At 39.5% G+C, this 16,026-nt stretch overlaps 1 protein-coding gene across 1 annotated transcript; it reads right to left on the reverse strand.

The window, feature by feature from the left end:
- Positions 1 to 2,523: 2,523 nt before the first annotated feature.
- LOC102209305 (aquaporin-3-like) lies at positions 2,524 to 6,707 on the reverse strand. The gene is made up of 6 exons (XM_005722351.1): positions 6,491 to 6,707; positions 3,923 to 4,049; positions 3,633 to 3,770; positions 3,421 to 3,536; positions 3,097 to 3,314; positions 2,524 to 2,990 (listed from the first exon to the last, which is right to left on the reverse strand). Exons 1-6 carry the CDS (start codon positions 6,596 to 6,598, stop codon positions 2,786 to 2,788), a joined length of 912 nt encoding a protein of 303 aa, XP_005722408.1. The 5' UTR covers positions 6,599 to 6,707; the 3' UTR covers positions 2,524 to 2,785.
- Between the last annotated feature and the right edge of the window lie 9,319 nt (positions 6,708 to 16,026).

Consider the following 16,026-nt stretch of genomic DNA (forward strand, 5'->3'; position numbering starts at 1 on the left):
GGGAAGTGCAGATAGACACATTTCCATTTCTTTATTGTAATGTAATCCATTGTTAATATAAATATTTTTATATTTTTATAAGCATGCAGGGTGACCTGCAGGTCCGCATGCTAAGCATGCTTAGCATGCACGGGTGCATGCAAGGGTGACCTGCATGCAGGGTGACTGTGACCTGCATGCTAAGCATTAAGCATGAAAGAGGAAAAAAATGACATGGTACGAACAGCTTTGGTGGACAGAAAACTGTATTCGTGTTTAAGAGGGACTTTCCACAGGTGCACTTGCAGGGTGGCTGTCAGTGTGATCCAGTGGCTTCGTCCATTTACTTTCAACAGGCCTTAGCATGCTAAGCATGCAGGGTGACCTGCAGGCGAGAAAATGAGAGCAAATCTGTTCTGAAAGTATTCTGGCTGTCAGTGTGATCCAGTGGGTTCGTCCATTTACTTTCAACAGGTCTTAGCATGCTAAGGCCTGTTGAAAGTAGCATGTCACCCTGCATGCTTAGCATGCTAAGGCCTGTTGAAAGTAAATGGACGAACCCACTGGATCACACTGACAGCTAGAATACTTTCTCTGCAAGAACAGATTTGCCCTCATTTTCTCTCCCTTACACTTGGATAAAAACTGGGTATCCACATATCTTGTTGATAAATGGCAAGTAAATGCAAATTCTTAAAAGGCAAAGAATAAGAAAAACAAAGATGGCAAATAACTGAGTATTCATATGCTATTACAAGCATTTGATTTATTTTCTGACTTGTTTTGTACAAATGTTGTAATTAAAACAAGATTGAAAAGACATTTTCGAGAATCTCTTGCGCTCACTTGTCACCCACATTTTTGACTAAAAATAGATCTGCAGTGCAAACGTATCTAGGAGCACACGTGTGAATAACAAGTATGACATCACTGGGTCCAGGCAGCCCCCAGTCCCAGTCGCAGGAACAGCAGTGAAGATGATGTCATTGTTTAACGATGAGCTCGTGCACACACACACAGCTAGAGGCAAAGAGGTGGGTGAGTGGAAACAAAATGGGCCAAAACTGCAACTCTTGTTCGAGTAATCACCCTTAAAATCTTTACTGGCAAAAAGCTTGCGTAAGTCTTTCATCAAGCCACCGGTTCAACAAGCTCCAACATGAAGAAAAACGAACGTTGTAAAAGCTCACATCCACCGTTTTTTGCTTTACACCGCGAAAATATGCAGTAAAGCTACAGCAGGTACATTAAACATATGCAGATAAGCTTCATCTGATGCGATGTTCAAATTAAGCGTCTCGGTGTCAGCAGCCGTCCTAATTTCGGTGACACCTTTAACAAGTAGGGGCGAGTCCAAAGGGATCCAAAGGGTGTAATACTAGATCATATTACATTTCAAAGCTTTAGTAACATTATTTTCCAGATTTTGATTCAAAACTGTCACCCTGTAATCGCAGTTGTACCAGTCAAAGGAGCTTGCAAAGAAAAGCGTCTGGACTTCTTTAAGTTGCTTGAAGACGTTTCACCTCTCATCCGAGAAGCTTCTTAAGTTCTAAGGTCAAATGGTGGGGAGTCCCATATTTAAACCTAGTGGGAGTATCCCCCCACAGAGGGACAAAAGGACCCCCTGATGATCCTCTAATCGCCTGAGCCAAGGTGTGAAACTGGGTGTGGGTCCCAATCAGCCAGGGTTTCGGGTGTGTTCATTGTGAAACCTGGCCCAGGATGTGAGTGGGCGTTAAGGCGTCTGGGGAGGGAACTCAAAACTGGATTATAGATGGCAGACAGTTGGTGTCGTAAACCACCGCCTCTGTTCAAAGATGGTCGCTCACAGTGGACATAGATGGCTTCTTTCACTCCTCTTTCAAACCATCTGTCCTCTCTGTCCAAAATGTGAACATTGGCATCCTCGAAAGAGTGTCCTTTATCCATTTGTGACAAACATGAGAAAGCAGTGTAAAGCTGCACAACCAACAGTAAACAGCACTAAAAAAACAAAACAGAACTTTATTTTATAAATGCAAAAGTATTTCCCCTTATCCTACTTACAAAATATTCACTCTCCAATCTGGTACACCTCAGTGAATACACCCACATATAAGATATTAAAAACCATATGGAATATGTTTCTGCACATAGAATATAAATGTTGTTTCAAGCATGAAATTAAAAGTACTTGATAGTGTTGAATGACATTCAAATCATTTTTTCAGGGAAAAAAGTTCAGTTTTAAAATCATAGCAGCTCTAGCTGGTTTCAGAGAAAAGGTGGCAGTGGCAGATTATAATCTCACCACAATCTGTCAACACCTGAGAACACAGCTAACACAGTCTGCACTAAAATATGTTGCTGGCTGTTATGAACTTTAAACAAAATGTACTTTACTATTTTCAAGCAGATTAACATTGAAATAGGCTAAAAAAAAAAGCACAAAAAAGCACAGAAACTAATAGAGAAAGGTCTGTCTGAATATATATATATATATATATATATATATATATGCATACACTACCTATCTTTAAAAAAAAAACATTAAACATAAAGTAGTGTAAAAACTGAAGTTTTATAGAGAATCAAATACAAAATCATCTCATAAAAGAATTAATGTAATTCTGTGTTTCTGAATTTGCTTTTCTACTCACACAGTCATTTTTCAAAACTCTGATACAGTAACAAGACCTGATAACTATCTGGGGAAAAATCCAAACAGACAGAGATAGCTTGAGAAAAATGGCAGGAAATAAACATGCTGCTGTTATACTGTGCATTCCCAAATGCAGTGACTAGCTGTATTTCTGCAAGACCCTCAGTAAATTTCTTTGGTAGCCTCTTTAGAGTTGTTTGAGGAAGCAACATTGGCAAGTTGGAGGTTCTCCTGGACTGTCCCCTGTTTCTTGTCACGTGCTTCTCCCTCTGTGTGGAAACCAACCATCAACTGGTAAATCACTACGCCCATAATGGAACCAAGGAATGGGGCAAAAATAGGGACCAGGAACCAGCAGTCTCTAGCCCTGCGGGCAGACAGGATCAAACTTATTGCCAGATAAAAAGGGTTAACAAACAGAGATCAGTGGAAGGGCAATGTGAAGGAAAAATGTATAAAATCTGTCTACTTACGTGAAAACAGCACCCCCCCACCCAGACATAGAGGTGAAAAGACGTGGTCCAAAGTCTCTGGCAGGATTGACTGCATAGCCAGAATTAAAGCCCATGGACAATCCAATGACAAGAACCACAAATCCCACAGTGAAGGCTTCCAGCCCTTGGGGGATAGGGTTGTTGTAAGGATCCACAATGGCCAGAACACAAACTATGAGCGCTGTTGTGCCAATAATCTGTGTTGAGGAGGGGTACAAGTAAGAAGGAATAATGGGATATATCATTTATTATTTCAGAATTGAAATTATGTGTGTGATACATGTTTGAGTTTCAAAAGAGCACCTGATCAAAGAAACCATTGACAAGTGTGAGATGCCTCGCAGGGTAAGTTGAAAATATGCCAGCCGTGTTGTTAATGCTAGTAAAATTAAAACTTCCAGGACGGAGCAACAGAGCATCTAGAGGGATACAAACAATGAAATGTACCATGGATTTTTTTTTTTCTTTAAAAAGAACAAGATAATTCTGACTCACCACTGGAAGTCTTCACTTACCATAGTACATGCCAAAAATAATAGCGGCACCAAAAAAAGCACCAATTGTCTGAAAGAGGAAGTACATGGGAAACTTTCTCCAGCGCTCTCTTCCAAGCAGACACAAGGCAAAAGTTACTGCTGGGTTGAGATGGCCGCCTGCAAATGCAGATGTTGACATTATGTCAGTGTGTGCAGTCCATAATCACACAAAATTACAGCCTTGCCTAAAGTAAAGCCACACACACAAACACACACACGCACACCCATAGCTGATTATATCATACACTTCCATAAATCTGATTGATTACCTGACACTTGGCCACAGACCAAGATGCCTAACATGGCAGCAAAGCCAAAGGCAAAGTTGACAGTAAGGAACAAGCCATGGGAACCACCGCTCAACACCCGCTGGGCCACAGCACCACAGCCAAACATCTGAAGAAAGAGTAGAAAAGCAAGTTCAGCTGGATCCTAGTAAGTTACACAACAAAGTAGACAACATTATGGTTGTTTCTGTTGTTGAAACAGTTGATATACTGATATATTGACAGTTATATAATCATAGGTTTGACAAGATCCCAGGAACCAAAGGCTTGCAGCCCCAAACCATGACAGAGCCTGGACAGTATTTTACAGGTAGACATCCACATCGGTGCCTACCTATGCTTCCACCCTTACACTTAGACCCTTTCTCATGTGCCGGCTACGGATTTTTAGGCCTGTCACTTATTTTGTCCTCTATTTAACATACACTGCCAGGGCTGTGCAATATGACCAAAATCTCATTTCCCGATATAAGAATTCTATCCCGATAATGATATAAATCACAAAAATGTAACATTTTCTGTAAATTCGGTGAATCTCGGGCAGCTCGTCTTGCGGGAAGTGTTTCCTGCTGCGTGTCATGTAGCTGGAGTCGAGTGTTTTAACCGATGCATGAAACTATACATTTTTAGACATAAGTTGTAAAGTCCGCCGTTTTCTTTGTGAGTATTTATTACATGGCGTGCTGCGGGGAAAAGCCTGTTCTAACGTTTGAGTCTAAGGTTTATTTTTTTAGCACCTGGCGGCTCTTTTTTAATTCTCATCCGTAAATAATCTGCTCTTTCACGTGATTCAGTTTATTTTGAAAAGTCTCAACAGGATCTTGAGCTTTATTGTGAAAGGTTTATGTGGAACATAAACAAGCGGACGCGATGCTGTTACCGTCGTTGTTGCTAACCACAACGCATAAAAACAGGCGCTTGTCCTTCCGTAGTGTGGTTATATAAAATATAAGAGAAAGAGAGAACTTTAAGAAATTAATATAGCCACTACAGTGACCATAAAAACGATGAAAAAATATTGCCGTAAACAGTTTATTTTGCGACACCATGAAACAAACAATAGTGTAAAATGAAACGATAGACGTTTTTATATCGTCATCCGATATATATCGTTATATCAAACAGCCCTATACACTGCCCACATGCTCAGATATGACAAGATTTCAGCTCTTAGGGAATCACTTTATCTGTGCAAAAATATTATTTATGCCTGTAAAATTGTGTTCGCAAATGTATTTCTGTGATATGATTCATTTTCATGATTGATTGACTTTTGCACAATACCAGTTTCAGCTACCCAATAATGTTAATACTGACGTGTATCCCCTGTGCCATCAGTAGTGACACTATGTACTTCTCAAACCCAGGCGCATTGAGATTTGGACTTCCATATTACTCCTGTTTATTAAATAATGTGTGACGCTCTAAATGGCTTTTACTTTGAAATGACATAAAAATAAATATTTTATTTCATAAATACCCAATCAGTAATACAAACACCATTCACTAAAGTTTGCATTATGTGATTTATTGCAAATTGCGCCGAATTTAACACTGAAATTTGCCACGTCTAATGCCCGATATCTGAGGAGAATTTTTATAAACCTACAACTTCACCGACTCAAGCAGCCGAGGCCACTTTAAGCACTTGTCCAGGTGCATTATATGTAAACTGCCTTGAGCTCGTGTCAAGATGTTTTTATGCCGTGTCAGCCGACAGAAGCAAATAAAATGTTGGGACTTTCACTCCGGGCCTGATGTGGCTATGCGAATGACTATTAAGACTTCACATAGCCACATCAGGCCGTTCATCTGGTCCTCATCCTGAATGAATAGAGAGAAGAGACCCACCTATTCCTGATAGTAAAAAACATTTATTTTGTTTTATCATTTATTAATGTTGATGTGTTGTTTACAATTTTACTTTGTTTATTGTATTTTTAAAAAAAGAATCTTAAATGAACTTAACCAAGAGCCAGAAAGAGCAGAGAGCCAGCCAGTTTCCTTTTTACAGTGAGTTGATGAGATTGCAGTGTTTCATGGTTTTAGTCATATTTCTAATCAGAGATCGGATTATCATGGAAAAACTAAGAAATCCTGCAGCATCGTCATGCGGGGAAAAAACTGTAGCCCGAACTTGGCATAGTAATTTATAAGAATGTGGTAAGGATCTGACTGTTAAAGACCATTTGCATTCTCCTGTCCAGCTAATCAGAAATCCAGTTGATACACACAGATGTCAGCCTTTAAAAAACAAAACAAAAAAGAAGCAGTCCCTCTCTGGATAAATACCGTGTCTCACCTGCCTCTAACCAAGTCTAACCAGGTCCTATCAGTCCTATCCTATTTCAATTCTCTGTTAGTTACCTTTGAAACATGAGTAAAAACTGTGCTTCCATGTATTAATTTATTAATTACTCAGTGAATTGTTAGTGCATGTTTACTCTCTCACGCAGAACTACACACACACACACACACACACACACACACACACACACACATACACATACACACACACACACACACACACACACACACACACACACTTACTACAAGGATGAGCGTGCCAAGACACTCTGCTAAGGCTTGACGAAGCAGCAGGTTGCGGATCTGGAAGAAGCGGGACAGTTTACTCAGATACTCCTTTTGTCTGCCCATGTCTTCTTGTCACAGGTTGATGACTTTGAGAAATGACACAGAAACGCACACACAGCTTGTAGGGTCTCCTGAGTGCCTGTGAAGCTGAGGCGAGCTCTTAATACATACATAGACCTGGGCTGGGACAGAGGCAATCCTGAACTTGCACCCACCCTCTGTACCACGCCCCACTGTGTGTTTTGATTCACAGTCCTTCACCTTTTTTCTTACAGAGCCACTTTCTCTTCAACTTTCATGCAGATATACCAATGGACATAAACACAGTTCTTTGCTATAATTTGCTTCTTTTGTAGATGGTGCCAAATTAGAGCAGGATCCTTTATATCATGAGGTAATGACTTTCTTTCCTACTTTACAAATGATATCCAAGAAAGTTGATTCCATTCATCTGCACATGGTGCACACTTCTTCAATTTCAGTGGAGTGCAGGTTTCTCCTGAAGTCACTTAAGATTGACCTCATGGCCAGTTGTTAGTCAATAGTGCTAGTTTCGGTCCTTGTGCAATTGTGCTGTTTACAAGGCTGGGAAAAGATGCAGTCAGCTGAGACTGAAGAATTCAGTTCAATGAATGATGAAACGTTTCTCCCACGGAAAACGCCACGTGCAGATGAACAGAATCAACTTTCTGGGATTTTTCTTACCCAGTGATTAAGCACACGTCAAGACATTTCGAATAATATTTCATCCTCAACATATTTCCCTCATCAATAAAAAAATTGTTTAGCAAAACATAACTTAGTTGTATCTTCTAACTTAACCATAGTTTAGCTGCCAGCTCAACAGCCAAGAACTTATCAATGATGCTTCTTCTCTGACCTTCCAAAAGTGTCATAGGTTTTTCAGCTGATTATAAACAACTGTTGGTCAGTTTCCCTGTGCAAATGCTCATTGGTCACTTTACTAGGGATGTCTTTGCAACTGTTCTTTAATGCAAATAATCACACAATCGCAACTCAGTGTATTTAGACATGTAGACATGTTGAAGATGATCTGCCGAAGTTCAAACAGAGCATCAAAATAAGGAAGAAACACATTATTTAAGTGACTTTTAATCTGGTATGGTAATTCATGGCATGTCGGCCGGTCTTGAGATTTCCAACAGAACGATCACCAGGGTTTACACAGAATGGTCTGGAAAAGGAAAGTTGGCCAGCAAGTGTCAGTTCACTGGGTGAAAATGTCCCATTGATCCCAGAGGTTAGAGGAGACTAACAATCTGTTTTGAACTAATAGGAAAGAAAAATAACTCAAATTTTCACCCATCACAACCAGAATATGCAAAACAGCATCTGTGAATGCACAAGAAACTTTAAAGTAGATGAGCTACAGCTGCAGAGGACCACACCTGCCAGCTAAAAACAGGAAACTGAAGCTATAATTCATATGAGCTCATTAAAATGGGCAAGAGAGGATTAGATAGTCTTACAAGAAAATTCAGATCTATCTCACTTGTCTCAATATTCGCAAGCAACATAGATCCTCAGACAAGTTGCCTCTCCATCTATTTTCTGTGTATTCATCTTAACAAACCAATCTCCATTTTTTTAAACGAGCATAGCCTAAACTGTATAGACTTCAAATACTGGATCTTAAAATATCCATTTAGATAAATGGTCATGTTTTCATATTTTGGATTTGTAAGAGCATGCACACATATCTGTAATTCACACCTATTTACAACCAGTACCAGATCATTCTCTTTCTGTCTGTCACCTTATTTTGTCTGGCATATTCTTTTGTTCATTCATCATACCTCATTTGTCTGGCTTAAGTGGAGGTGTGAGATTATTTCTACTTAAGACCACAACTATACCGGTATTAGCATGGATCCGTGTATAGTACTTAACCTGAATTCAACTGAGGACTGCTAGGCAAATGTGCATAGGTATACGGGTACTTGCTGCACAGAAAAGTTACACATTTAAAATCTCACAATCATGTCAACATCCTAAAAACATTTTGAAAAAGCACTTTTTGGCATGAGTCTGAGTCATTCCAGTTAGGCATCAAATCATAGATGCTGCACAATAGTATTGCACAACATTTAATAATGAACTGTCATGCCACAACCTTTGTGGTGCAATCAAGAGCAGCTTTTAGTTTTACAGGTTTGTTGGGTCTTCCACGAAAGTGTAACGGCATTTTGGTGTAGTGGAAATGCCGCGCAACAGTTTAGTGACAAAATGTAATTAGTCACTAGTGCAGATAAGATTTCTGGTTCCTCTGAAATTGACACAAATGGTGCTATCAAGTGCTAGTGCACAGATTTCAATAAAAGGATGGGGAACGGAGTTGTCTGGCACCGCTGTCTACTATACCCATTTTCTAGTGTTTAGTGGATGGTTGGTTAGATGTCAGTGGCCACTGACAGTCATAAGCAGGCACAGGCGTTATTGTTCAAGACCTTTATAAAAGCTCCTTTTCTGTAAATTTAGAAAAAGGCACAAGATAAACTATTCGCAGAAAGAATTACACGTACAGATTATATCTTGTATAAAGTTAGATGTAGGCTTTAAAAAAGCATAACTTACTGTTGGTTAGTTTTTGGCTTAGTTTTTTTACTTTTAAATCTTTTCACTTCAATTTCCCAGCTCAAACCCTACTTAGAAGGCCGTTTTGGAGCCGTATGGTTTTAAACAACTTTTCTTGGAAGAGCTTAGTTCAGAAACAAGACAGTAAAACATGAGCTAACTTGCTGAAATGAGAAGTTTTTGCACTGAAATCAGTAGTGGGTGGATTAGTAGAAAAGGCACAAAAAGAACTTCCAGATTTTTAAATTCTACACGTTTCTCTGAATAGAACAGATTAATGTTAAAAAGAAATAATGTGTACGTAAGAATTCTGTGCACTTACATTAATTATGGTTGTTCAAGCTGCCAGATTTGGGGTTTTTTTTCAAGAAGCATGATGATTGATGTTAATGTTCTTGGTTTATTTACAGAGTCCAGCTATTAATCTGACATCAACTGGTTATGTATAGCTAATAGTTTTTTACAATGCTAAGTGTATTTGATTACCATGTGTTCGACAATTATGTTATGCTAAAATAAAGTGTGTTTACTTAGTCAACCCAGAGCTGTAGTGGTTTGATAAATAAATCATAATTTTTTAACTTTAATCTCACTATATGCTCTTTACATGAGCCAGCAGTCTAGAATGTATCTCTTGCAAAATGTCAGAACAAAATGCCCTTTAAAATTTTGATGGGACTTGAATACAAACAGTGGGATCAAACATCTTGTAACATCTCATATGTACGTTTTGGCAAGAGGGAAATGCAAAAAGAATATTACAGCATGTATGCCTTGAGCAAAAATAAAGTCTGGCTAACCCACTATTTAAAGTGTTAATCTGTACCATACAATTATGCATATAATAAAAGAAACAGAGCGAGAGAGAGAAAGAGAAAGAGACATGAGCAAAGAAGACAAACACAGGTAAGTATTCCTACATGTCACAACATGCAATAATTGAAAAAGCTTTTCCTGGAAATAACACTGTCTTCCAGCTGCAGTTCTTGGAATAACTCTTAAAGAATAGCTCAAATGGGTTGCAGGGTAGGCCCAAAGACTACATTAGTCTAAATCACATAGCTGTTTAAAGTTCAGAGTTCAGTATTCCAACACCAATCCTTGGGAATTTGATTGGCATCTCAGGGTTTGAGAAGACATGTTCTAAGGTCATTAATCCTTTAGTCCATGAGAGTGTCATTTGCAGCCTTGGGGACATATATTCAACCTCTGAAAAAGTGTTTCTCAAAAGAGCCATTGTTGCTTTTGATGATATAGAATATTAACAGTAACGAGGGGCCCAAAGTTGAAAAGCCAGACTTGTTCTTACCTTTACAATATTATAATGTATAAATGAGACACCACAGTGACAAACAAAGTATCATAAAATCACCCCAAAAACACAACAGGGTGGGGATCGATTTAACCATGGCCAGTAACAAAAAAGCAACGTTTTACTCTCTACTGTCCACAGACATTTACAGGTGTTGCTATGTAAAAGGAAAACAAAACAAGTGCACTTAAAAGGCTCAAAAAAGGGAGTATCTTATGAACACATGTTATAACTTGACAATTGCTCAGTCTGAGAGTCTGCTTCTAGGAATTCTCTTCTTATGCGTTTCTAAGAACCAAGTCTCTTTCTTTGACAGGGTGTTGGCTCCAGCTCCGTGACAGTTTTCGGAATGGGTTGGTTAAATCAAAAGCGTACTTAGATACAAACAGCACAGCAGCTGATGGTGCAAAGTAATCCAAATTTTGCAACTGTCCAGCCTTGAATGCTAATGTCTTCATGGTTTTGATTAGCATCTTTGGTTTTGATAACACACATTCCCACAGTTTCTATAACAGATGCTTGACTAAAGATTGTCTGTGGCCAAATGAGATTCAACAGAACACTTGCAATGCTCATAGAGCATTCCACCAAATGTTAGTTTAGTTTTTTAATTATGTAGATCTCCTGAGAAATAAAAACTTCTATTTATGAAGCAGAAATGAAGACAAACCACCACCCTGCCATGTACCTTTTCCTCCACAGAAAAATCTACAAAAACCATAAAAAATATAAAAGTAAAATGCAACGCTGTTGGGAAAAGACCAAAAAATAAACGGTGCAGAAAAATGTTAATCTGGTGATAAAGCGCACAGACCCATAAAATAAACATCTATGTTCCAGTAGATTTAATCAGTGGTGGCCACATGTTAAAGCTCTGAATTCTCTGAACCGAATCAACATTAAAACGTATTGTCCCACAGGAGACAAGGGAATAACTTTAGTTTGTCAGTAAATCAAAGTTTAAAAAATGTAATTGATTCAACAGGTATTCTTGGTGTTCTAGTATCTATCCATTCTCTTCCCCATGCAGAGCCTATTTCAACTACCACAGGGCAATAGGTGGGGTGCACCCTGGACAGATTCCAGAAAAAAAAAACATAGACGCTTCTCCTCCTCTGAGGGTGAATATTGTACACACCTGTATAAAAAGAATATTGTATTTAAGCAACAGTTGACGTAAATTTAATTTCATATAAATTTCATATTAAATGTATCATTATATAACAGTATTTGTATTTACATTGCATGTACATGACATGCAATGTACAGGTGTGTACAAACAGGTACTCAGAGACACACGCTATCTTGGTTGGCTGCTTCCTCTAAACATATCATGCATTATCAGTCTTGTATGTTGCTCAGTAACATCCATCCATCCATTTTCTTCCACTTATCCGGGGCCCGGTCACGGGGACAGCATCCCAAGCAGAGAAGCCCAGACCTCCCTCTCCCCAGCCACCTCCTCCAGCTTATCCAGGGGAATACCAAGGCGTTCCCAGGCAAGCCGAGAGATATAATCTCTCTAGCGTGTCCTGGGTCTGCCCTGGGGCCTCCTACCGATGGGACATGCCCGGAAAACCTCGCCCAGGAGGCGACCAAAGGGCATCCTTGTCGGATGCCCTAACCACCTAAACTGGCTCCTTTCAATGTGGAGGAGCAGCGGCTCTCCCGGTTGGCTGAACTCTAAAGGAGAGACCAGCCACCCTTCGGAGGAAGCCCATTTCCGCCGCTTGCATTCGCGTTCTCGTTCTTTCGGTCACTACCCACAGCTTGTGACCACAGGTGAGGGTAGGGGCATAGACCGACCGGTAAATTGAGAGCTTCGCTTTTACACTCAGCTCTCTCTTCACCACAACAGACCGGTACAGCGTCCGCATCACTGCAGCCGCTGCAACATTCCACACATCTCCTCTACACATCACTCACTCACTTGGACACTAGAAGGGGGAATTATGTTAAAATGCTCTTCATAGACTACAGCTCTGCATTTAACACCATAATTCCCTCCACACTCACCACCAAGCTGGAGCATCTGGGACTCAGCTCATCTATGTGTCAGTGGATCTCCAACTTCCTAACTGGCAGACCACAGGCAGTAAGGATGGGCGGACATGTCTCAGCCTCCACCACTCTCAGCACTGGAGCCCCCCAGGGGTGTGTTCTGAGCCCCCTGCTGTACTCTTTGTACACATATGACATCTGCTGCTCGTGGTGGGCCTGATCTCTGATAACAACGAGACGGCCTACCTGAAGGAGATTAGGAATCTGGAGAACTGGTGCCAGAGGAACAACCTCCTTCTAAACGTCAGTAAGACGAAGGAGCTGATAGTGGGCTTCAGCACTAAGCAGGAGAGGAACTACCAGACCCCTGTCATCAATAAGTGCCCAGTGGAGAGAGTGGACAGCTTCAAATACCTCGGAGTTCACATCACGCAGGACCTGTCATGGTCCTGTCACATCAACACCATGGTGAAAAAGGCCCGTCAGCGTCTCTACCACCTCAGACGCTTGAGAGACTTCCAACTGCCCTCCAAGGTGCTCAGGAACTTTTACTCGTGCACCATAGAGAGCATCCTGACGGGAAACATCTTAACCTGGTTCGGGAACAGCACCATGCAGGACAGACGAGCTCTACAGAGGGTTGTGCGATCAGCTGAGCGCACCATCCGCTCCGAGCTCCCTGACCTGCACTCAATCTACAGCAGGCGGTGCTGGACCAAGGCCAGGAAGATCGTGAAGGACCTCAGCCATCCCAACAACAGACTGTTCTCTCTGTTGAGGTCAGGAAAGCGATTCCGCTCCCTGAAGACCAACACAGAGAGACTGAGGAGGAGCTTCTTCCCGCAGGCGATACGGTCTCTCAATCACACCAACACACAGTCCTGACCCACACATACAGTTCTTACACACACTGGACATTCTGGACATTGTTTTCACTTCATCACTTAAATCACTTTAAGCATATTTGCACTGCACAAGACATAATGTGGATTGCACAACACTGGACATTATATTCTTCATTTCCAGTTAATACTTGTACAGCTGCTGTTATTGTGTATATATTTATTTAGATTTCTTCATACATTCTTATATAGTTCTATATTGTGTATTTTGTTGTACAGTTATTTTATTTTCAACTTTAATTTACATATTTTATCTTATTCTTTCCCAGTTAAATTTACCCTTTTTAATTTTTCATATTTATTTCCTATCTTATTCATAGCCTTTTCCTTTTTTTGTTTTCTTTAGGTCACGAGCAGTTGTCCAAGCATTTCACTACATATCGTACTGTGTATGACTGTGTACGTGACAAATAAAATTTGAATTTGAATTTGACATTCAATATTTATAATTTACTGTTACTTGTGCTTATGTTGGCTGTTGCTGTGGTTTGCCTCTTGTGATGTTTTCTTTTTTCTTGTTTTTTTTCAGCAGGTGATTAAACAGATTTTCAGTGTCCTTTCTCTCTGTCTCTCTTCTCCTCTAGTTTTCTTTCTCTCTCCGTCGTTAACTCAGTTCCCAATTTCTTTCTCTTTCCTGTCCCCCAGCCCAGTCCATTCTGACTGCAAAAATGTAAAAGTTAAATAAATAAATAAATAAATAATAAAGATCGATTAAACTATGACAACAAAATCCACCAGTATACCAAAAGCTGTAATGATCCACTCAAGAAAATAAATCTGTTGGACATTTGTCTTTGCCTTCAGACAGTAATTCTGATTGCTACAGTGCTGGACAGGCAAAAAAAAAAAAAGAAAAGAAAGAAAGAAATTAAACTTGATTAGACCTCTCGTCTGTGTGTGTGGGTCAGTAACAAGAAAAATAATACAGTTTGTCATATACATGCAATGTAAATACAAATACAGTTATAAAATTATACATTAAATATGAAATTTATATGAAATTAAATTTACATCAACTGTTGCTTAAATACAATATTCACCACAATAATATAACTAAATCAGAACTTCCTGCTTAAGCTGAACAAAATAAACCAACTCCAATCAATAAGGTGCCACTTATATTTATTTATTTATTTAATTATTAATAAGGAACTCCATTAGCTTCCACAACAGTGGTTGCTAATCTTTCTGGGACCCAAGCCATCAAATATAATCCAATAAAACATTATGGTAGCTAAACACCATTGCCAGAGATGCCAACAGGATCAACAAACTAATTCACAAGGCTTTAACCATTATTGGCCAGAGTCAAAGAGGAATAGGAAGTCACTGCAAAAACTGCTCTCAATCATAGAAAATACATCCCATCCACTCCACTTCATGCTGCTGTGAAAACAGAGTTCATTCTCCCTCAGGCTTAACCTGGCTGTAATAAGGAATGCTTCAGGAACTCATTCCTGCTTTTTTCTGGGAAACTGTACAATGATTCTTCTGTCTGTACCATACCTTATTGCAGCTGTTTTAGATTTATCTGCACAAAATATCTATTTGTGCAATTTGCTCTTCTCTCTGGCACAATCTCAGCACCTTACTATACATCTCTGAAATGGTATTACCAAGCTGGTGCTATTCAGTTTAAGTCTGTTCCACACTAAGTGAGCCTGTGGCACTTTCACTTTCACTTTAGCTATGTTGTTTATGTGCTATGGACTGCACTATTTTTATTCTTTATTCTCCTGCTATAAAACTATCATTGTCCTGGTAACATTTAAACTGATATGTTCTGTATTTATTCAACCAGAAATGATAAGTCTCTTAAAACATGCAGCACATGTTCCTGCATGCCATAATATCCAAGAATGTGTGTTTTTCTCAGAAAAAGAAATGCCTTCTAGCTGCAGGTCTTTGAATACCTGTAATGTGAACATTGGTTCAAGAGGGCAGGGCTCAAAGGTACATTATAAAAAACAGCACAGCTGTCTCCTTTGCAGAGCAATTCAATATTCCAAAAACTGACATGTGGTATGTGATTGGCATTGCAGGGTTTGAAAAGACATGTTCCCCTGCTACATGTTTTTTTCCTTCTTATCCTGGGATAAAGTATCATTTGCAGCCAGGAGAACATATAATTCTGGATAACAGTTTCTCAAAAGAGCCATTGTATGGTTGTTGATAGTATGTAAAAGTGCAAACTTAATGCTCATTAACATTAACAGTGGGCCAAAATTGGAAAGACGTGTTATTACCATTACAATATTATAATGTACGAATGTAATGCCATAAAATGACAAAAGAAATTGCAAAATAATACCACACAACTCTGAAAGGATAGGGGTCACATCAACTATAGCATCAATCAATAGCCAGTAACATTAATTTAGCTTTGAAGAGGGAAAAAGGTTTCACACTAATGTAGAAGTACAGAGTGGGCCATTTATATGGATACACCGTAATAACATGGGAATGGTTGGTGATATTAAAGTCCTGTTTGTGGCACATTAGTATATGTGAGGGGGCAAACTCCTCAAGATGGGTGGTGACCATGGTGGCCATTTAGAAGTCGGCCATCTTGGACACAACTTTTGTTTTTTCAATAGGAAGAGGGCCATGTGACACATCAATCTTATTGGTAATGTCACAAGAAAAACAATGGTGTGCTTGGTTTCAACGTAACTTTATTC

The sequence above is a fragment of the Pundamilia nyererei genome, unplaced genomic scaffold (assembly GCF_000239375.1).
Source record: "Pundamilia nyererei isolate P.nyererei 1_Seehausen unplaced genomic scaffold, PunNye1.0 scaffold00006, whole genome shotgun sequence".
Lineage (NCBI taxonomy): Eukaryota > Metazoa > Chordata > Actinopteri > Cichliformes > Cichlidae > Pundamilia > Pundamilia nyererei.

Coding starts and splice junctions, on each gene's coding strand:
- LOC102209305 (XM_005722351.1), bottom strand. CDS start 6,598: ATGGGCAGACAAAAGGAGTATCTGAGTAAACTGTCCCGCTTCTTCCAG. Junction 3,771..3,922: donor GGTCTGTGGCCAAGTGTCAG/GTAATCAATCAG, acceptor CTGCATTTGCAG/GCGGCCATCTCAACCCAGCA. Junction 2,991..3,096: donor TGGGGGGGTGCTGTTTTCAC/GTAAGTAGACAG, acceptor GTCTGCCCGCAG/GGCTAGAGACTGCTGGTTCC.